Source organism: Rhinichthys klamathensis, unplaced genomic scaffold, assembly GCF_029890125.1.
Source record: "Rhinichthys klamathensis goyatoka isolate OS25496 unplaced genomic scaffold, OSU_Roscu_1.1 h1tg000951l_1, whole genome shotgun sequence".
Classification (NCBI taxonomy): domain Eukaryota; kingdom Metazoa; phylum Chordata; class Actinopteri; order Cypriniformes; family Leuciscidae; genus Rhinichthys; species Rhinichthys klamathensis.
In genome coordinates this window covers 77,501-102,500 of record NW_026607273.1, presented here as the reverse complement: position 1 = coordinate 102,500, position 25,000 = coordinate 77,501, and the positions used below count along the sequence as shown (strand labels likewise).

Below are 25,000 nucleotides of genomic sequence, written 5' to 3'. Positions count from 1 at the left end.
AATGTTTGCAGAGAGCTCAGCCGGATGAACTGGAGAAGATCAGGAAACATTACGAGACGTCTAAAGAAGAGGAAGTGAAGCTCCTGGATAAACCAGAACAGTACGTCCTTCAAACGCGCTCGTGAACCAGATCTGAGACTGTTGTGCAGGATTTTAGGACAATTCATAATCATATTTATAGGCAGAATCTTAAATATCTTAAAGCAAAGTCTTAATTATCGTTCCAAGAGTCTTAAATTTGGGGACAGAAAAACTGGATTTTCAATATGCTTTAATAAAGGTGATGATTTAATTAAATAAATGTGAGCGATGCGTGTTTCAAATAAAAAAAAAAAAAATATATATACATAGAATGATTTATCATTTTGACTCCCTTTTCTTACAGAAAGGTTTAAAGACTGAAAATTTGGCAGTTTTATATACACTCACCGGCCACTTTATTAGGTATACCTGTCCAACTGCTCGATAACACTTAATTTCTAAGCAGCCAATCACATGGCGGCAACTCAGTGCATTTAGGCATGTAGACATGGTCAAGACAATCTCCTGCAGTTCAAACCGAGCATCAGTATGGGGAAGAAAGGTGATTTGAGTGACTTTGAACGTGGCATGATTGTTGGTGCCAGAAGGGCTGGTCTGAGTATTTCAGAAACTGCTAATCTACTGGGATTTTCACGCACAACCATCTCTAGGGTTTACAGAGAATGGTCCGAAAAAGAAAAAACATCCAGTGAGCGGCAGTTCTGTGGGCGGAAATGCCTTGTTGATGCCAGAGGTCAGAGGAGAATGGCCAGACTGGTTCGAGCTGATAGAAGGGCAACAGTGACTGAAATAACCACTCGTTACAACCGAGGTATGCAGCAAAGCATTTGTGAAGCCACAACACGCACAACCTTGAGGCGGATGGGCTACAACAGCAGAAGACTCCACCGGGTACCACTCATCTCCACTACAAATAGGAAAAAGAGGCGACAATTTGCAAGAGCTCACCAAAATTGAACAGTTGAAGACTGGAAAAATGTTGCCTGGTCTGATGAGTCTCGATTTCTGTTGAGACATTCAGATGTTAGAGTCAGAATTTGGCGTAAACAGAATGAGAACATGGAACCATCATGCCTTGTTACCACTGTGCAGGCTGGTGGTGGTGGTGTAATGGTGTGGGGGATGTTTTCCTGGCACACTTTAGGCCCCTTAGTGCCAATTGGGCATCGTTTAAATGCCACGGCCTACCTGAGCATTGTTTCTGACCATGTCCATCCCTTTATGGCCACCATGTACCCATCCTCTGATGGCTACTTCCACCATGTCACAAAGCTCTAATCATTTCAAATTGGTTTCTTGAACATGACAATGAGTTCACTGTACTAAAATGGCCTCCACAGTCACCAGATCTCAACCCAATAGAGCATCTTTGGGATGTGGTGGAACGGGAGATTCGCATCATGGATGTGCAGCCGACAAATCTGCGGCAACTGTGTGATGCCATCATGTCAATATGGACCAAACTCCCTGAGGAATGCTTCCAGCACCTTGTTGAATCTATGCCACGAAGAATTGAGGCAGTTCTGAAGGCAAAAGGGGGTCCAACCCGTTACTAGCATGGGGTACCTAATAAAGTGGCCGGTGAGTGTATATTTTTTTAATTATTTCACCATTTAAGAGGCTTTGAAGCTGCTAACGTTCACACTATATGCACAATAACACTAGAACAGACACCAGTAACACCAGCAGACGCTCAGTCCCTCGTAAGGACCATTAACACTCTCCCAGCTCACAGTTATACGTTCTAGAGCATTTTTATAATGTTCCCATTATGGTCTGAACATTCAAAACATCTATTTTAAAAGAAAAATAATAATGTATTTTTCTTGTTTATGTGAACGTTGAGGGAACATTTCAGTGTATCATTCTTCACACATTATGGAATGTAATATTTGAATGTTCTTGAACGTTTAGAAACAAGTAGCAACATTTAAACTGAATTAATATAATTTTTTTAAAGTTCCATGAATGATGTATAAATAATGTTTTTGTGCTAATGTTTAGAGAACATTATTAAAGACCAGATAACTTTGAACTGACGTTCTATTAACGTTACTTGAAATTTGAGAACCCTGTTAGCGTGGTTACAGCTCCAATTAAACACATTATTAATATTATTATTATTATTATTATAATAATAATAAATGCTTTAACAAAAATATGCTTGCATGTTTCTGAATGAACATCTCGTCCCACAAACGTCCAGAGTAAGCGGATTAATGCGATTGTTTTTATAAAAACTGAGGGGTGATAAATGTACAAACATCTGAACCGTTCCTGTAAAGCCAATGAACATGTTTCTTCTGTGCTTGACCTTTGACCCTTCACTGTAGTGAGTCCGTGTGAGTCCGTGCGTATGCTAATGAAACCGGAACCGGCGGTCTCTGCACATGATTGTGTGTCTGTGACTCGTGCCGCTAATATTTGACGTAATTACACTTAAGTGCTCGTAGTTACATCCAGACGTGTGTGAAGACGTCGGGAGCTCTTTGATGATGTCGTGTTCCTCTTTCATCTCGTCTGCAGATTCCTGTACGAACTCTCCCAGATCCCGGATTTCGCGGGCCGCTCTCACTGCATCATATTCCGGACCGTGTTTGTGGACTCCATGTCTTCTGTCCACCGGAAAGTGGAGACCATCTCTACTGTGTGCAAGGTGAAATCAAGCCGTTAATGTCACGCAGGTGGTGGAGTAATTACTACTTATAATGAATCAGTTTGAGATTTAATTAATGCCAGATTTTTGGGCATTTGAGGACTAATTCTCATTTTTCCTTAGTTATTTTGCTTTATTTCCAGATTCACTAATAGGCTCGATCTTACGCATTTGAACAGCACTTTTAATATCACTTATATCCATACGCAAATGAGATTCGGTTATATAATAATAATAATAGCACTTATATCCACATGCAAATGAGATTTGGTTATATAATAATAATAATAGCACTTATATCCATACGCAAATGAGATTCGGTTATATAATAATAATAATAGCGCTTATATCCACATGCAAATGAGATTTGGTTATATAATAATAATAATAGCACTTATATCCATACGCAAATGAGATTCGGTTATATAATAATAATAATAGCACTTATATCCATATGCAAATGAGATGCGGTTATATAATAATAATAATAGCACTTATATCCATATGCAAATGAGATGCGGTTATATAATAATAATAATAGCACTTATATCCATATGCAAATGAGATGCGGTTATATAATAATAATAATAGCACTTATATCCATATGCAAATGAGATGTGGTTATATAATAATAATAATAGCACTTATATCCATATGCAGATGAGATTCGGTTATATAATAATAATAATAGCACTTATATCCATATGCAAATGAGATGCGGTTATATAATAATAATAATAGCACTTATATCCACATGCAAATGAGATTTGGTTATATAATAATAATAATAGCACTTATATCCATACGCAAATGAGATTTGGTTATATAATAATAATAATAGCACTTATATCCATATGCAGATGAGATTCGGTTATATAATAATAATAATAGCACTTATATCCATATGCAGATGAGATTCGGTTATATAATAATAATAATAGCACTTATATCCATATGCAAATGAGATGCGGTTATATAATAATAATAATAGCACTTATATCCACATGCAAATGAGATTCGGTTATATAATAATAATAATAATAGCACTTATATCCATACACAAATGAGATGCGGTTATATAATAATAATAATAGCTCTTATATCCATACGCAGATGAGATGCGGTTATATAATAATAATAATAATAATAGCACATGCACACTCTTCAAGAACTATTTACAAATAGCAAAATAATGCAAAATACATAAACATAATAAAGTCAGAAATAAAATGTATATGCAAACCCTTCACCAAGTAGACATGCAACAAGACGAGGTCATGTGATACTGATTGAAATAATTATTGTTGCATGGTGCAAGACTTTTTGAATTAGTATGTTTATATTTGATTATTCCTTCCAATTCCAAAGTAAGGAACATCAAACATGATCTTCTTGACTCATTTCATTGAACTTCCACCAAAAAAAAAAAAAAAAAAAAAAAATCTGTAAAGATTAAAAATGTAATGAAATCAGAAAATATTTATATGAGACCTGCGAAAAAATGAGGTCATGTGACATCTTGACATGTGTGTGTGTGTGTGTGTGTGTGTGTGTTTGCTGTGCTTCTACAGGTGTTTCTTGAGAATGACAGTGTGAAGGATGTGATCGGTGTCATTTTGGCCTTTGGAAACTACATGAACGGTGGAAACCGGACCAGAGGACAGGCGGATGGATTCGGACTGGAGATTCTTCCTAAATTAAAAGATGTCAAGAGCAGGGTATTAAAATAATAGCACTATAAACCTGAACTGAACTCGATACGGTCACCTCAACCTCTAAATCATTCTTTCCTTCTCCCATCAGGACAATCATATGAGCCTGGTGGATTATGTGGTGTCTTACTACCTGCGGAACATGGACGAGGTACGGCCGCTAAACTGCGCTTTCCCGCGCATCACCAAAACGCTCTCAGCGGGTGTTTAACCCCATAAACGCACTGTAGCTTTCATGCAATGCAATAAAAAGAGCAAAGCCATCTGAAGAAATCAGAGATGTGGTGGTGCAGAAACTGTTACAAATTCAAACTGTTATTTTTCTGACACAATCTGCAGATATTAGTTCTTGTTTTAAGCAAAAACATTCATTTTAGTGGATTATGAGAGTATACATAACTCCAGAATTACTCATTTAATCCCAACATTCCCAATCAATGTATAAAATGCAACCTAGAGATAGGAACTTTATACCATTGCTTATGGAAGTGCCTTTTTCGGGAAAAGGTTTTGGACTTGTTGTCACTGGTGGTGAAACAGAATGTCCCCAAATGTCCTAAACTTTGTATATTTAATATTTTCCCTGTACCTTGCACTTTAACGAACTCTGGTAAGAGAAAGTTGACCTTCTGTTTATTACTAGCAAAACTTGTAGTCGCTCGTCATTGGAAAAACACAGAAAGCCCTAATTTTAAACAACGGTTACAGGAGTTGTCTTGTTGTTTGGCTATGGAGAAACTCACATTTATTGATTTTTTTTAAGTTAATTTAAAAGTTTTTCAAAGTATGGAACCCCTTTATAGTTTTTTTGAAGGAAGCTGAACCAAATAGTTTATTTTCTGTGTAACCAGGCATAGCATTTTTTTATATATTAATTTTTTTATTCATTTTTTTTATTCATTTTTTTTTTATGTAAATGTTTCTAAAATCAATAAAGACAGTGTTGATTTTTTTTAAAATACATTTTTCAGAAAACAAGACTTAATATCTTCAGTCTGCATCTCAAGTAAATGTATCTTGATTTAATAATGTTTTCTCAGCTAACGGGAAACAATTCTTCCAGTTACGTTAATATAATGTCTATTCAAAGTATCTGGTCTTTAATAATGTTCTCAACACATTATTTATACTGTATGTCGTTTATGGAATGTTTTTTTTAAATGTTTCAGTTTGTCTAACGCTTTTTTAAATGTTGCTACTTTTTCGGAACATTCAGAGAACGTTCAAAAGTAACATTCCCATAATGTTTGAAGAATGAGGAAATGGAATGTTCCCGAAAAATTCACATAACCAAAAAAACAACATCAACTGGACGGTTTTGAACGTTCATAGAACATTCAGAAATAATGTTTTCTTAACCTAAATGGTAATGTCAGCAAGAAGGGTCAATACTTGTAATAGAAAACAAGACAAAAATACCAAGTAAGAAATTTTTTTTTTTTCTGAAAGGTTGTGTTGTTATTGTTGTGTTTCAGAATGCAGGAACAGAGAAAAGTGTTTTCCCGCTGCCTGAACCTCAGGATCTCTTCCACGCTGCACAGGTCAAGTTTGAAGATCTCGCAAAAGACCTTCGCAAGTTAAAGAGAGAGCTGACAGGTATGAGTCCCATCCGCTGGTGTGTGGTTTAATGCTGGAGATGGACAGAACCACAGTCTCACAAGTAAAAAAAAGTGCTTAAAAGTGCTTTAAAATGTGACTTTTTGAAATTTAAGTCCTGGAAAACCCTTGAAAACAGGCATATTTATAAAGAGGTACTTGAAAAGTGCTTTACTTTTTGAAATACAATATTTTTTTTTTCCGAAAAAAACACAACTACAATCTTTTCACGCAAAATTAACACTGCAGCTCGTCTGATAAACCCCATCAGATCTTTTCTCGATATAAATTACGCCAACATTATAATATAAAATATTATTTATTGAACAATAATAGCCATTGTAAACTTTATATTTAATATATATATTATTAAATACGTTATAAGTTGTATTTTGGATACCTTATAATCTGTAAGGTGAGTTTTAAAAAATCCTTAAAAAATGTTGTTTGATAAGTGAGATCTCTGATTGTAGTTCTTGAAAACTAAAAAGTAGTGCTTGAAAAGTCCTTAAACTAAAAAAGTAGTGCTTGAAAAGTCCTTAAACTAAAAAAGTAGTGCTTAAAGTCCTTAAACTAAAAAAGTAGTGCTTAAAGTCCTTAAACTAAAAAAGTAGTGCTTAAAGTCCTTGAAAACTAAAAAAAAAGTAGTGCTTAAAGTCCTTGAAAACTAAAAAAAGTAGTGCTTGAAAAGTCCTTAAACTAAAAAAGTAGTGCTTAAAGTCCTTGAAAACTAAAAAAAAGTAGTGCTTAAAGTCCATGAAAACTAAAAAAGTAGTGCTTGAAAAGTCCTTAAACTAAAAAAGTAGTGCTTAAAGTCCTTGAAAACTAAAAAAGTAGTGCTTGAAAAGTCCTTGAAAACTAAAAAAGTAGTGCTTAAAGTCTTTAAACTAAAAAAGTAGTGCTTAAAGTCCTTAAACTAAAAAAGTGGTGCTTAAAGTCCTTAAACTAAAAAAGTAGTGCTTGAAAAGTCCTTAAACTAAAAAAGTAGTGCTTAAAGTCCTTGAAAACTAAAAAAGTAGTGCTTAAAGTCTTTAAACTAAAAGAGTAGTGCTTAAAGTCCTTAAACTAAAAAAGTAGTGCTTAAAGTCCTTGAAAACTAAAAAAGTAGTGCTTAAAGTCCTTAAACTAAAAAAGTAGTGCTTGAAAAAGTCCTTAAACTAAAAAAGTAGTGCTTAAAGTCCTTGAAAACTAAAAAAGTAGTGCTTAAAGTCCTCAAACTAAAAAAGTAGTGCTTGAAAAGTCCTCGAAAACTAAAAAAGTAGTGCTTGAAAAGTCCTCGAAAACTAAAAAAGTAGTGCTTGAAAAGTCCTCAAACTAAAAAAGTAGTGCTTGAAAAGTCCTCAAACTAAAAAAGTAGTGCTTGAAAAGTCCTCAAACTAAAAAAGTAGTGGTTGAAAAGTCCTTGAAAACTAAAAAAGTAGTGCTTAAAGTCCTCAAACTAAAAAAGTAGTGCTTGAAAAGTCCTTGAAAACTAAAAAAGTAGTGCTTGAAAAGTCCTGGGATTTCGTTTTACATTATCTGTACGAACCCTGTAATTTATTACGCCTTGATAATTTACACAGCGCCAGCAAATGAGCTCAGAAGTGATTCTTTCTAGTGAATCTTTTGAATCACTAAACAGAGTTCTTTAGATTGATTCACTCTTCAGTGATGTCGCCCAGTGAGTCATTGAATCATTTGCCCAAACGGTTTATTATCTTTTATCCGAATGATGTTGCTGCAATGTTTGCAATCTGTCCATTTAAAAAGCAGCTTAAAGCCACTTCTTTTCATGAAACAGTTTTTACACTGGAAAAAAGCACTTTTACCACAGTTGTGCTCGGGGCCGCCGCAGGGGTCAAAGGTCACGCCCCCCCAGCCCCTGGTGTCTGCAATTATTTAAATCAGCCAATAATATGGCATATGAAAGCAATTAGATATGCTCTCTCCTCATTCCCCTCCATTTGAGAATCGTTGTTAAAAACTCTGATCCTCAGTGACCCGAGGGAAAAACACAGAACGGCTACAAAACCACTGCCGCCCCACCTCGAGCTGTCTGTCACTCACTTATTAGCACAAAAATGCAAGACAATAAATACAGAACAAGGGCCTTAGCATTTGATCCACACCACAACACAAAAAAAGCCCCGTCTGGCGTGCGAGTCCTCGGGCGTTGGCATGAGATCGTAAGGAGAGTGTTGCAAGCGCACCTACGACTCAGTCTTTCTGGACACGGATAAATATTTATGCCATGCTATCATAAAGAGCTGCAAGTGTTCCTAATTATTCCTCGAGTCATTTCTGTGTGAAGTGAGAGCGGAGAGGAAGTCGAGGTGGTGAAGAAAGAGTTTCCGAGATTCGAGGTCTGTGCATCTGACGTACACGTGTGAGGCTTTCGACACGCTGTCCTACTTCTGCTCCACCACACTGCCAATCTGTGAAGCGTTTCACTGCCGGGAATAAACATGTAACACCATACAGGGGTCCCACGGGTCCTTGAAAGTGGGTGAATCTGGAAAAAATTCAAGGCCCTGGAACGTTTTTAAAAATATACATACACACATGTACAGGTGAAACTGGAAAAATTAGAATATCGTGCAAAAGTTCAGTAATTCAACTTAAAAGGTGAAACTAATATATTATATAGACTCATTACATGCAAAGTGAGATATTTCAAGCCTTTATTTGATATAATTTTGATGATTATGGCTTACAGATATGAAAACCTTTTCACAATATTCTAATTTTGAATTTGGGGTTTTCATAAGCTGTAAGCCATAATCATCACAATTATGAAAGATATGAAGAAAATCTTGTTTTCTGGGGAAATAGGTAAAAATTAAGTGAGTTTTTGCTTAAAACAAGCAAAATTATCTTCCAATGGGGTGAGAAAAATAATATTGTTTCTGTTTGAATTTGGATTATTTTTCTGACCCCATTGGCGGATAATTTTGCTTGTTTTAAGCAAAAACTCACTTAATTTTGTTTTATTCCCCCCCGGAAAACAAGTCATGACATTTTATGGCATTTTACTCATCTAGTAAATGCATCTTGATTTTTATCTAAATATCTAAAAGGTGAAACTAATATATTATATAGACTCATTACATGCAAAGTGAGATATTTCAAGCCTTTATTTGTTATAATTGTGATGATTATGGCTTACAGATATGAAAACCTTTTCACAATATTCTAAATTTGAATTTCGGGTTTTTCATAAGCTGTAAGCCATAATCATAAAAATTATGACAAATTCAAGCCTTGAAATATCTCACTTTGCATGTAATGAGTCTATATAATATATTAGTTTCACCTTTTAAGTTGAATTACTGAACTTTTGCACGATATTCTAGTTTTTCGAGTTTCACCTGCTGTACACAGGTCCTTTAAAAGTGCGTGAATTTATTTTGTGCTCTAAGTTTTCTGGAAAAATATCCATATTATTCGCCTCAACGTTTGTTGTTGGACATTCCCACATTAAGTCCTTGAGTTTGAGGGTATTGGACCTGAAAGTCTTTGAAAGGTCCTTGAATTTGAAGTTAACCGAGGTGTGGGAACCCTGAAGCTCAGGAGACTTGATGAGTTTTTGATAAAAATCTGTTTTCAAAAGCATTAAATCAAAATTGACACTTCTAGTTTTTATTCTAAATGATTTATCGGTGCACATCATTATTGTGTTAATAATGTTGAATGAGAATCAGTTCCTCTGGCAGCTTCTCTTCTCTGATGATGTGGGCGGGGCTATAACCTGTCACTCACATGAGCTCAGCCAATAGCAAACCACAACCATCCAATCAGACACAATCAAGCCCCGCCCACATGTGTTCTTGTTCCAGAAGCGTTTCTCTCAGATATACGACATAATAGAGGAGAAATTAAAAAGTGAACAATGAACAAAGAGAAAGTGCGCAACTAAATGATGTTTATAGTTAGAGCTGTACAATTAATATGAATCATTACTAGTAATTTTGTAGGATCCGTGTTGCGGAAAACGTGGACAGATTTACATAGAAACTCAAAACTCTTTGCCACAATTATGACTGAAATATTTTACTATTGTACAATAGAGTGTATTTCCTAAAGCAATAATAACATTAACAACACATTTGATTAAAACAGTATTTTTAAGGAATATCTCGCAATATTGCTTTAATTTAAACAGCTGTTGTGCAGCACTTCATTTGATTGCGTTTATAAAATAACGATTTTAACGACACGGCGTATTGAGAACACGACGCTGAGTGATTAACTCGTCACTCGTCACGACTAAAATATGATATCTACTGTAATCTGCAGGGTTTTAACTCAGCGAGTCTTCAGCAGTTCCTGCCTTTCAATCCCAGAACACCAATCATTTTCTTCTTACGTAAAAAAATTAAGATTTTCTTAAGAAAAAATTTGAAAATTTCAAGAATTGCACTTAGGAACATTCTTACGAACTTCTTACAATTTATCTTAACTTCTTTCTGAACCCCTTAAGTGTCACCATAGCCATTACATATTTAAAACAGTAATATCCTATACTAAACCTAAACTAATATTGATAAACTATATATCATTTGAAAGCTTACAATCTGTAGTTTTTATACTCCTAAGGCGTGTTCAGACCTTTATTTAGTAAATAGTGATGAACATGAAAATCAGGAAAGAATGGTAGAAACCTCAGTTTGTTTTCATGCCAAGAGTTTAAAAGATAGCATCCATTCATTTTTTTTTTAATTATTTCAAAATATTAATATTTTAATATTTCCGTGAGTCCGGCCCCAGATCCAGAACTTCTGTTATTGTTTAGTTTGTTCATAACTTTGAGAGAGCGTCAGCTAGAGTTCCTGTCAGAGTCGGTCGTCCCCGCTCGTCGTGTGTGTGTGTTTAAGTGTTTGTGTTTGCTGATTTTACACCCGTGGCGTGTGACACGGCCTGGCGCAGGGGTCGCGACCCGGGGTCGTTCTCAGGGGCCGTTATATGTCTGAGCGCTGAGACGGAGATGCCCTGAGACGCCCTGACTGCCCTCCACACTGCTCTCTTCAACTCGCCCAGAAATCTGATCTGCGGTTCGGCTCCTTTCCTTTCGCCAGGGTTAAAAGAGTCTCTCACACACACACTTACACACTCTTACACACTCTTATACACACTCTTACACACACTCTCACACACTCTCACACACTCTCACACACTCTCACACACTCTTACACACTCTTATACACACTCTTATACACACTCTCACACACTCTCACACACTCTTATACACACTCTTATACACACTTACACACTCTTATACACACTCTTATACACACTCTCACACACTCTCACACACTCTCACACACTCTCACACACACTCTTACACACACTCTCACACACTCTCACACACTCTCACACACTCTCACACACTCTTACACACTCTTATACACACTCTTATACACACTCTCACACACTCTCACACACTCTCACACACTCTTATACACACTCTTATACACACTTACACACACTTACACACTCTTATACACACTCTCGCACACTCTTACATACACACACACACACTCTCACACACTCTCACACACTCTCACACACTCTCACACACTCTTACACACTCTTATACTCACACTCTCTCTCTCTCTCACACACTCTTACACACACTCTTTCACTCTCTTATACACTCTTACACACTCTTACACACTCTTACACACACTCTTACACACTCTTACACACTCTTATACACTCTCTCTCTTACACACTCTCACACACACTCTTACACACACTTACACACTCTTATACACTCTTATACACACACACTCTCTCTCTCTCTCTCTTACACACTCTTACACACTCTTTCACTCTCTTATACACTCTTACACACACTCTTACACACACTCTTACACACACTCTTATACACACTCTTACACGCTCTTACACACTCTTATACACTCTTATACACTCTTATACACTCTTACACACTCTTACACACACTCTTATACACACTCTTACACACTCTTATACACTCTTACACACTCTTATACACTCTTACTGTACACACACTCTTACACACTCGTATACACTGTTACACACACTCTTATACACACTCTTACACACACTCTTATACACACTCTTACACACTCTTACACACACTCTTACACACACTCTTATACACACTCTTACACACTCTTACACACTCTTATACACTCTTACACACTCTTATACACTCTTACACACACTCTTACACACTCGTATACACTCTTACACACACTCTTATACACTCTTACACACACTCTTACACACTCGTATACACTTACACACTCGTATACACTCTTACACACTCGTATACACTCTTACACACACTCTTACACACTCGTATACACTGTTACACACACTCTTATACACACTCTTACACACACTCTCATACACACTCTTACACACACTCTTATACACACTCTTACACACTCTTATACACTCTTACACACTCTTATACACTCTTACACACACTCTTACACACTCGTATACACTCTTACACACACTCTTATACACTCTTACACACACTCTTACACACTCGTATACACTCTTATACACTCTTATACACACTCTTATACACTCTTACACACACTCTTACACACTCGTATACACTCTTACACACACTCTTACACACACTCTTACACACTCATATACACTCTTACACACTCTCTCTCTCTTACACACTCTAACACACACTCACACACTTTCACACTCTCTCTCACACACACACACACACACACACACACACACTCACTCTCTCTCTCTCTCTCACACACACACATACACACATTCTCTCAAACACACTCTCACACACACACACACACACACACTATCACATACACACACACACACACACACACACACACACTCTCTCTCTCTCTCTCTCACACACACACATACACACATTCTCTCACACACACTCTCTCTCACACACACACACACACACTATCACATACACACTCTCACTCTCTCTCTCTCAATGAGAATTTTTATCTGTGTTTTTTCGGTTACTTGTGTATAAAGTTTTCTCTCTTTCGCAAATTCACACTCATGCTGTTGATGCATTTGTTTTTTTTACTTGGTTACTTCACTTTATCTGGACAATAACTTTATTCTAGATCTGCTGTAAAGCCTAAACACTCTCTGTTACTGTAATCTCCTGTTATCACTGTAAAGCTGCTGTGAAACTCTAGATTGTTAAAGCGCTGCATAGATGAAGATGATTTTTTATTTATTTTGACCCATATTTTATTGTGCTTTTCTTACGAACAAAGTTACCAGTATTAACACTGACTAATTTTCACTGAATTAAATCAGTGCGAAGGACATAACCGATATACACAAGGGAAACACATACATAAATAATAATATAAATAACAATATACATAATGTCAGAGATCGATGATTTACAGGCAGAAATGTCTATTGAAATAAAGATAATTAAGGTGACTATTAAAATCTACATCTTGGTATACTCTCCTATCCTATACCTTTAGATCACTTAGGTTTTAAGAATAGAAATTCAATTCAATTCAATTCAAATTTATTTGTATAGCGCTTTTCACAATACATATTGTTTCAAAGCAGCTTTACAGAAAGTGCATTTCAGAAATGTACATAGAATAATATAGTTAGTTAATCATCATGTATTAATTTAGGGCATAACATATCGCCGGCGTTGAGTCGTCTCTTCATAGGCGTCGATTAAGCTTTTATGAGTTCGGTTCCAGCGCAATATATTTATTTAGATACATTTTTGATGTTTTTGCAGTGTGGTGTACAGTGTTTCTATTGTTTTTCCAATATAGACTCATTACATGCAAAGTGTGACTTTATTTGTCATAATTTTGATGATTATGGCTTACAGCTTATGAAAACCCCAAATTCAAAATTAGAATATTGTGAAAGGTTTTAATATCTGTAAGCCATAATCATCAAAATTATAACAAAGGCTTGAAATATCTCACTTTGCATGTAATGAGTCTATATAATATATTAGTTTCACCTTTTAAGTTGAATCTCTGAAATAAATGGACTTTTGCACCATATTCTAATTTTTCGAGTTTCACCTGTATATTTAATTCAGATAAAGCATCATTGTCAGGAGTCAGTTGCATCATAGCTTGAATTGTAGCATTAAAAATGTCTAATATTTTCTGTTTAGAGAATAGTCATGTTAATAACTCAGCCGAGGAAGAACATAAGAACCGTCTCGTTCGTGATTTAGCCGCTGGTGGGGCGTGTCATTTCCCTGGGAAGCGCGACCGCAATTCCCAACACAAAACCCCACTCTCCGCTCCACGCTCGGGAATATCCAGGCAACTCTGGGCAAAATAATGAAAACACAAAAGAAACTTCAGAGGCGGAGAGCACAAGGAAGCACAGCTGTTTTTCCTACATTTTAATGACAGCAGACAAACATCATCGCATGAGTAATGAGTATCGAAGAACAACAGCTCTGGACTCGCCGTTATTGAACGTTTCCAGATGAAGAGCCTTCAGTTCTCAAAACTATCCGTGTTTCACTTGTTTTCCAGCACAAATAATATCTGAAGTCATTTTGCTTGCTCAGTCTAGTTTACTGAAAAATGAGTTTGTGCTTAAAACAAGAACACATATGTGCCAATAGAGTCATTACGATTTAGTTCAAACCGAATTGGCAGATTTGTTCCTGTTTTAAGCACAAACTCACTTCATTTTGACACATTTTTCAGAAAACAAGACTTAATATCGTCAGTCATTTTGTTTCTCCATCTTGATGCAAGAATGTTTAGATATTTGTGCTGGAAAACAAGACAGAAACACTGAGGAAAGCGCTTTGAGTGTCGAGAAAACTCTATATAAATGTAACGAATTATTATTATTGAGTAGGAAGAACATCATTTGTTTCAGTTCTCAAAATCAAGAACAAGATTAGCACTGATTTTAAGTGTTGTTTTCTGAAAAATGTGTCAAAATGAAGTGAGTCTGTGCTTAAAACAAGAACAAATATCTTATTCAGAGACTCCATTTTATTATTAATAATTATTATTGATAGTTATAAGATTATTATAACTAAGATTATTCAGTTCTGGCAGATATTTGTTCTTGTTTTAAGCACTTCAGTTTGACACATTTTTCAGAAAACAACACTTAAAATCAGAGCTAATCTCCTATCTAAACATTCTTAAATCAAGATATTTACTGGAGGAGCAAAATGACTGAAGATATTATTAAAAATGTATCAAAATGAAGCTTGAAAAACAAACAAACATCTGCCATTGTGGTCAGAAAAATAAATTTGAATTAAGTTAATTTTTTTTGCTCCATTAGCAGATATTTGTTCTAGTTTTAAGCACAAACTCACTTCATTTTGATGATTTTTCCAGAAAACAACACTTAATATCTTCTTCAGTCATTTTGCTTCTCGAGTAAATGCATCATGATGTAAGAATGTTTAGATATTAAAACACCAAAGCAAGAAAACAATGCATGTGTCATTTTACTCCACGTCGGTCTCTGCATTTATTTTATAAAGTGGCGCATCAATCGAGCCCATATGCCACGAGTCGAGACAATAGAGACATTCCTCGCATCCGCCAATGATGAAAGAGCGAATTAACCGAAACCATGCTTTTACACGCATACAGACTGCGGCTCACAGGGCTTTAGACGTCATGTTTTGGAAAGTCTTTCAGGAGACGAGACGTTTGTCTGGCGGGTTATTTATATAGCATGCAGTGGATCATTTCCATCAGAGCAAAGCCCAAGAATTTCAGTAGATAATCCACAATTATATACAACCTCGGAGCGCTGTCAGAGCTCGGTATATATTACGCTTGTGACGGGCCAAGGCCGGCGCGGCGAGATAAATCTGCTCTCAGCGCTCGCTACCTGAGGGTTACAGCGATGCTCTCTGGAACCAAAGCATTGTGGGAAGAGCCGACGCTCATACAGTCGGTCTGCGTATCCCGGAGTGCATGGTGTATTTGAACATTTTCAGTGTGTTATAATTCATTCTACAGTGTAAATCACACACACTCATACTGAAAACGTGAATTTTGAAGCGGTTATGTTTGTTTTTGAAAATTCAAGTTATTAAATAAGACCGCTTGGGGTGTGAGTGTGTATGGTTAACGTTGTAGAACAAAACGTTAAAGTATCGTCGAGTTATGTTTACCACAGGCTTGTGAGTTTTGATGTCATCGCTGCAACGCTCAAAAAGAACCAGTGTAGGGCGGGGCTTACAGGGGATTGTGAGAAAGGGGCGGAGTTTAGGCGCACTCACTGATTGGAGAATCATGCATACTGGCGTTTGATTTGGAGATCCAGTTATGACACTTTGATTACACAATATGAAAATCCAGCTTTTAATGTTGTTTATGTGTCTATGTGGTGTTTTTAATACGCTTTAAGACACACCATGTGTAAGTTCATAAGTCGACAGCATTGCTCAGTATTTCCTCCTTAAAACTGCAGTGAACCAAAGACAGTCTCAAAAACACGGTTTGAAATCGCTGGTGTTTCTGACGTCACAAACGACCTTGTAACCAATCAGATCAACGTGTGATCGTCAACCAGTGGATCTCTGAGCTGAGGGAGTGAGTGGAGGCGGGGCTCATCTGCATATTCATAGAACCACGCATACTAAATGAGGCGAGGGTGTCGCGTTACATTCAAGATATTTTAAGGCATGAAGTGTATGTGTATTATTTCAGTTAGTTGCAACATTTCTCATTTTCATTTAGTGTACCTTAAAGTACTAAAATAACTAAAACTAAATAAACTACAACTAAAATTTTTTTTTTATATAAAAGAGACCTATTTAAAAAAGACAGAAACTAATAAAAATGACAAAAACGCAACAAATTTACTAAACCTTGAATAGAATTGAAGTGTGAAACATTTATTCAAAATAACCAAAACTGTTAAAATATATATCAATAACACTGATATGTGCGTAGATTAATTATTCACTATAAGATGCATTTAAAAAAAAAACATTTTCATGCGACTTTTAAGAAATAGCTATTTTTTTAAGGTAATTATTATTCATGTAGAGTTTATGTAAAGATGAATCTTCACGTTGTTATTCCAGAGAACAAATCAATTGCCGTTTAGTAAAAGTATGAGGAGTGTCGTGTCCATATAAAAACATAGCTTTATAAAAATGCGTATTACAGCCCAGATCAATGATAAACACATGCCGGTATTTACTAGATTCATTAATGCTAAACATATCCATACATTCGCGCTGCGAGGAGGCCGAGAGTCGCCAAGTGATTGCTCTCCGCTCTTTGAGTTTGTGTGAACGCAGTTGTTTGGCAGCACAACAAAGACTCGGAGCACAAACAACACACACTCCATCCGGCATCTGGCCCGAGAGGGTTCGTGAGTAACACACACTGCCCTTCAAACACACACTGCCCTTCAAACACACACTGCTGTTCAAACACACACTGCTGTTCAAACACACACTGCCCTTCAAACACACACTGCCCTTCAAACACACACTGCTGTTCAAACACACACTGCCCTTCAAACACACACTGCCCTTCAAACACACACTGCTGTTCAAATACACACTGCCTTCAGACACACACTGCTGTTCAAACACACACTGCCCTTCAAACACACACTGCCCTTCAAACACACACTGCTGTTCAAACACACACTGCCCTTCAGACACACACTGCTGTTCAAACACACACTGCCCTTCAAACACACACTGCCCTTCAAACACACACTGCCAATCAAACACACACTGCTGTTCAAACACACACACTGCCCTTCAAACACACACTGCTGTTCAAACACACACTGCTGTTCAAACACACACTGCCCTTCAAACACACACTGCTGTTCAAACACACACTGCCCTTCAAACACACACTGCCAATCAAACACACACTGCTGTTCAAATACACACTGCCTTCAGACACACACTGCTGTTCAAACACACACTGCCCTTCAAACACACACTGCCCTTCAAACACACACTGCCAATCAAACACACACTGCTGTTCAAACACACACACTGCCCTTCAAACACACACTGCTGTTCAAACACACACTGCTGTTCAAACACACACTTCCCTTCAAACACACACTGCCCTTCAAACACACACTGCTGTTCAAACACACACTGCCCTTCAAACACACACTGCCAATCAAACACACACTGCTGTTCAAATACACACTGCCTTCAGACACACACTGCTGTTAAAACACACACTGCCCTTCAAACACACACTGCCCTTCAAACACACACTGCCCTTCAAACACACACTGCTGTTCAAACACACACTGCCCTTCAAACACACACTGCCAATCAAACACACACTGCTGTTCAAACACACACTGCCCTTCAAACACACACTGCCGTTCAAACACACACTGCCAATCAAACACACACTGCCCTTCAAACACACACTGCCCTTCAAACACACACTGCTGTTCAAACACACACTGCCCTTCAAACACACACTGCCAATCAAACACACACTGCTGTTCAAACACACACTGCTGTTCAAACACACACTGCCCTTCAAACACACACTGCCAATCAAACACACACTGCTGTTCAAACACACACTGCTGTTCAAACACACACTGCCAATCAAACACACACTGCTGTTCAAACACACACTGCCTTCAGACACACACTGCTGTTCAAACACACACTGCCCTTCAAACACACACTGCCCTTCAAACACACACTGCCAATCAAACACACACTGCTGTTCAAACACACACTGCCCTTCAAACACACACTGCCGTTCAAACACACACTGCCAATCAAACACACACTGCCCTTCAAACACACACTGCCCTTCAAACACACACTGCTGTTCAAACACACACTGCCCTTCAAACACACACTGCCAATCAAACACACACTGCTGTTCAAACACACACTGCTGTTCAAACACACACTGCCCTTCAAACACACACTGCCAATCAAACACACACTGCTGTTCAAACACACACTGCTGTTCAAACACACACTGCCAATCAAACACACACTGCTGTTCAAACACACACTGCCTTCAAACACACACTGCCGTTCAAACACACACTGCCCTTCAAACACACACTGCCCTTCAAACACACACTGCCAATCAAACACACACTGCTGTTCAAACACACACTGCCCTTCAAACACACACTGCCGTTCAAACACACACTGCCAATCAAACACACACTGCCCTTCAAACACACACTGCTGTTCAAACACACACTGCCAATCAAACACACACTGCCAATCAAACACACACTGCCCTTCAGACACACACTGCTGTTCAAACACACACTGCTGTTCAAACACACACTGCCGATCAAACACACACTGCCGATCAAACACACACTGCTGTTCAAACACACACTGCCAATCAAACACACACTGCCCTTCAAACACACACTGCCAATCAAACACACACTGCCAATCAAACACACACTGCCAATCAAACACACACTGCCCTTCAGACACACACTGCTGTTCAAACACACACTGCCGATCAAACACACACACTGCTGTTCAAACACACACTGCTGTTCAAACACACACTGCCCTTCAAACACACACTGCCAATCAAACACACACTGCCAATCAAACACACACTGCCCTTCAAACACACACTGCTGTTCAAACACACACTGCTGTTCAAACACACACTGCCCTTCAAACACACACTGCCAATCAAACACACACTGCCAATCAAACACACACTGCCCTTCAGACACACACTGCTGTTCAAACACACACTGCCGATCAAACACACACACTGCTGTTCAAACACACACTGCTGTTCAAACACACACTGCCGATCAAACACACACTGCCCTTCATACACACACACTGCTGTTCAAACACACACTGCTGTTCAAACACACACTGCTGTTCAAACACACACTGCCCTTCAAACACACACTGCCAATCAAACACACACTGCCAATCAAACACACACTGCCCTTCAGACACACACTGCTGTTCAAACACACACTGCTGTTCAAACACACACTGCTGTTCAAACACACACTGCCGATCAAACACACACACTGCTGTTCAAACACACACTGCAGTTCATACACACACACTGCAGTTCATACACACACACTGCTGTTCAAACACACACACTGCTGTTCAAACACACACACTGCTGTTCAAACACACACTGCCGATCAAACACACACACTGCCGTTCAAACACACACACTGCTGTTCAAACACACACACTGCTGTTCAAACACACACTGCCGATCAAACACACACACTGCTGTTCAAACACACACACTGCTGTTCAAACACACACTGCTGATCAAACACACACACTGCCCTTCATACACACACACTGCTGTTCAAACACACACTGCTGTTCAAACACACACTGCTGTTCAAACACACACTGCCCTTCAAACACACACTGCCAATCAAACACACACTGCCAATCAAACACACACTGCCCTTCAGACACACACTGCTGTTCAAACACACACTGCCGATCAAACACACACACTGCTGTTCAAACACACACTGCTGTTCAAACACACACTGCCGATCAAACACACACACTGCAGTTCAAACACACACACTGCTGTTCAAACACACACACTGCTGTTCAAACACACACACTGCTGTTCAAACACACACACTGCTGTTCAAACACACACACTGCTGTTCAAACACACACACTGCTGTTCAAACACACACACTGCAGTTCAAACACACACACTGCTGTTCAAACACACACACTGCTGTTCAAACACACACACTGCTGTTCAAACACACACACTGCTGTTCAAACACACACTGCCGATCAAACACACACACTGCTGTTCAAACACACACACTGCTGTTCAAACACACACACTGCTGATCAAACACACACTGCCGATCAAACACACACACTGCTGTTCAAACACACACACTGCTGTTCAAACACACACACTGCTGTTCAAACACACACACTGCTGTTCAAACACACACACTGCTGTTCAAACACACACTGCCGATCAAACACACACACTGCTGTTCAAACACACACTGCCGATCAAACACACACACTGCTGTTCAAACACGCACACTGCTGATAAAACACACACACTGCTGTTCAAACACACACACTGCTGTTCAAACACACACTGCCGATCAAACACACACACTGCTGTTCAAACACACACACTGCTGATCAAACACACACTGCCGATCAAACACACACTGCCCTTCATACACACACTGCTGTTCAAACACACACACTGCTGTTCAAACACACACTGCCGATCAAACACACACACTGCTGTTCAAACACACACACTGCTGATCAAACACACACTGCTGTTCAAACACACACTGCCGATCAAACACACACACTGCTGTTCAAACACACACACACTGCTGTTCAAACACACACACTGCTGTTCAAACACACACTGCCGATCAAACACACACTGCTGTTCAAACACACACTGCTGTTCAAACACACACTGCTGTTCAAACACACACTGCCGATCAAACACACACTGCAGTTCAAACACACACTGCTGTTCAAACACACACTGCCGATCAAACACACACTGCTGTTCAAACACACACTGCTGTTCAAACACACACTGTCGATCAAACACACACTGCTGTTTAAACACACACTGCCGATCAAACACACACTGCTGTTCAAACACACACTGCTGTTCAAACACACACTGCCGATCAAACACACACTGCTGTTCAAACACACACTGCCGATCAAACACACACTGCTGTTAAAACACACACTGCTGTTCAAACACACACTGCCGATCAAACACACACTGCAGTTCAAACACACACTGCTGTTCAAACACACACTGCCGATCAAACACACACTGCTGTTCAAACACACACTGCTGTTCAAACACACACTGTCGATCAAACACACACTGCTGTTCAAACACACACTGCCGATCAAACACACACTGCTGTTCAAACACACACTGCCCTTCAAACACACACTGCAGTTCATACACACACTGCAGTTCAAACACACACACTGCTGTTCAAACACACACTGCCGATCAAACACACACTGCCCTTCAAACACACACTGCTGTTCAAACACACACTGCCCTTCAGACACACACTGCTGTTCAAACACACACTGCCCTTCAAACACACACTGCAGTTCATACACACACTGCAGTTCACACACACACTGCTGTTCAAACACACACTGCTGTTCAAACACACACTGCTGTTCAAACACACACACTGCTGTTCAAACACACACTGCTGTTCAAACACACACTGCCCTTCAAACACACACTGCTGTTCAAACACACACTGCCGATCAAACACACACTGCCCTTCAAACACACACTGCTGTTCAAACACACACTGCCCTTCAGACACACACTGCTGTTCAAACACACACTGCCCTTCAAACACACACTGCAGTTCATACACACACTGCAGTTCACACACACACTGCTGTTCAAACACACACTGCTGTTCAAACACACACTGCTGTTCAAACACACACTGCCCTTCAAACACACACTGCTGTTCAAACACACACACTGCTGTTCAAACACACACTGCCGATCAAACACACACACTGCTGTTCAAACACACACTGCCGATCAAACACACACACTGCTGTTCAAACACACACTGCCGATCAAACACACACACTGCTGTTCAAACACACACTGCCGATCAAACACACACACTGCTGTTCAAACACACACTGCTGTTCAAACACACACTGCCGATCAAACACACACTGCAGTTCAAACACACACTGCAGTTCAAACACACACTGCCGATCAAACACACACTGCCGATCAAACACACACTGCCGATCAAACACACACTGCTGTTCAAACACACACTGCTGTTCAAACACACACTGCCGATCAAACACACACTGCTGTTCAAACACACACTGCCGATCAAACACACACTGCTGTTCAAACACACACTGCTGTTCAAACACACACTGCCGATCAAACACACACTGCAGTTCAAACACACACTGCAGTTCAAACACACACTGCCGATCAAACACACACTGCCGATCAAACACACACTGCCGATCAAACACACACTGCTGTTCAAACACACACTGCTGTTCAAACACACACTGCCGATCAAACACACACTGCTGTTCAAACACACACTGCCGATCAAACACACACTGCTGTTCAAACACACACTGCAGTTCAAACACACACTGCCGATCAAACACACACTGCCGATCAAACACACACTGCTGTTCAAACACACACTGCCGATCAAACACACACTGCAGTTCATACACACACTGCAGTTCAAACACACACTGCAGTTCAAACACACACTGCCGATCAAACACACACTGCCGATCAAACACACACTGCAGTTCAAACACACACTGCCGATCAAACACACACTGCCGATCAAACACACACTGCCGATCAAACACACACTGCAGTTCAAACACACACTGCAGTTCAAACACACACTGCCGATCAAACACACACTGCAGTTCAAACACACACTGCAGTTCAAACACACACTGCCGATCAAACACACACTGCAGTTCAAACACACACTGCAGTTCAAACACACACTGCCGATCAAACACACACTGCCGATCAAACACACACTGCTGTTCAAACACACACTGCCGATCAAACACACACTGCCGATCAAACACACACTGCCGATCAAACACACACTGCTGTTCAAACACACACTGCCGATCAAACACACACTGCCCTTCAAACACACACTGCCGATCAAACACACACTGCCGTTCAAACACACACTGCCGTTCAAACACACACTGCTGTTCAAACGCACACTGCCGTGTGTTAGTGTGTATGTTTGTGTGTGAAGTTCTTCTTTGAGTGTGTGTGTGTGTGTGTGTGTGTGACGTTCTTCTTTGAGTGTGTGTGTGTGTAGTGTGTGTGTGTGTGTGTGTGTCGTTCTTCTTTGAGAGTGTGTGTGTGTGTGTGTGTGTGACGTTCTTCTTTGAGTGTGTGTGTGTGTGTGTGTGTGTGTGTGTGTGTCGTTCTTCTTTGAGAGTGTGTGTGTGTGTGTGTGTGTGTGTGTGACGTTCTTCTTTGAGTGTGTGTGTGTGTGTGTGTGACGTTCTTCTTTGAGTGTGTGTGTGTGTGTGTGTGTGTGTGTGACGTTCTTCTTTGAGTGTGTGTGTGTGTGTGTGTGTGTGACGTTCTTCTTTGAGTGTGTGTGTGTGTGTGTGTGTGTGTGTGTCGTTCTTCTTTGAGAGTGTGTGTGTGTGTGTGACGTTCTTCTTTGAGTGTGTGTGTGTGTGTGTGTGTGTGACGTTCTTCTTTGAGTGTGTGTGTGTGTGGTGTTCCTCTATCTGTCGTCAGCTCACGCATGTCGTCACACAGATGATGTTGTGGCATCTGACAGATATCGCTGTGATGATGATGATGATGATGATGATGATGATCTGAGATCATTAGGAAACTCCTCAGAACAGCGAGTCCTGCTAATCAAAGCACTCTGGCTCTCGCGGTGTGAACGCGCTCCAAACGGCTCCGCGCCGGCTTTGATAGTCATCTGTCCGAGACTCACACACCTCTCGCTTATGTTTCTCGTTTAACTCGTTTATGGATGTGCTGGTAATCTGATCCGCAGAACTCACCTGCGCTTCATTAACACCAGCCCGTTAGTTCAAATCCTCCCCGATGTCTTCCTACCGTCCTGTTCAGTGTGTGTGTTCAGAGTGTGTGTTCAGTGTGTGTGTTCAGTGTGTGTGTTCAGTGTGTGTGTTCAGAGTGTGTGTTCAGTGTGTGTGTTCAGTGTGTGTGTTCAGTGTGTGTGTTCAGTGTGTGTGTGTTCAGTGTGTGTGTTCAGTGTGTGTGTTCAGTGTGTGTGTTCAGGGTGTGTGTTCAGTGTGTGTGTTCAGTGTGTGTGTTCAGTGTGTGTGTTCAGTGTGTGTGTTCAGAGTGTGTGTTCAGTGTGTGTGTTCAGTGTGTGTGTTCAGTGTGTGTGTTCAGTGTGTGTGTTCAGTGTGTGTGTTCAGTGTGTGTGTTCAGTGTGTGTG

At 39.4% G+C, this 25,000-nt stretch overlaps 1 protein-coding gene across 1 annotated transcript in view; it reads left to right on the top strand.

Annotated features, from left to right (window-relative positions):
* LOC130078679 (formin-1-like) overlaps positions 1-25,000 on the top strand; it is a 107,502-nt gene that overhangs the window by 58,071 nt on the left and 24,431 nt on the right. Inside the window, 5 exon segments of the mRNA XM_056244269.1 lie at positions 12-100; positions 2,569-2,698; positions 4,270-4,416; positions 4,502-4,561; positions 5,886-6,006. Coding sequence (XP_056100244.1) covers positions 12-100; positions 2,569-2,698; positions 4,270-4,416; positions 4,502-4,561; positions 5,886-6,006 — 547 coding nt within the window.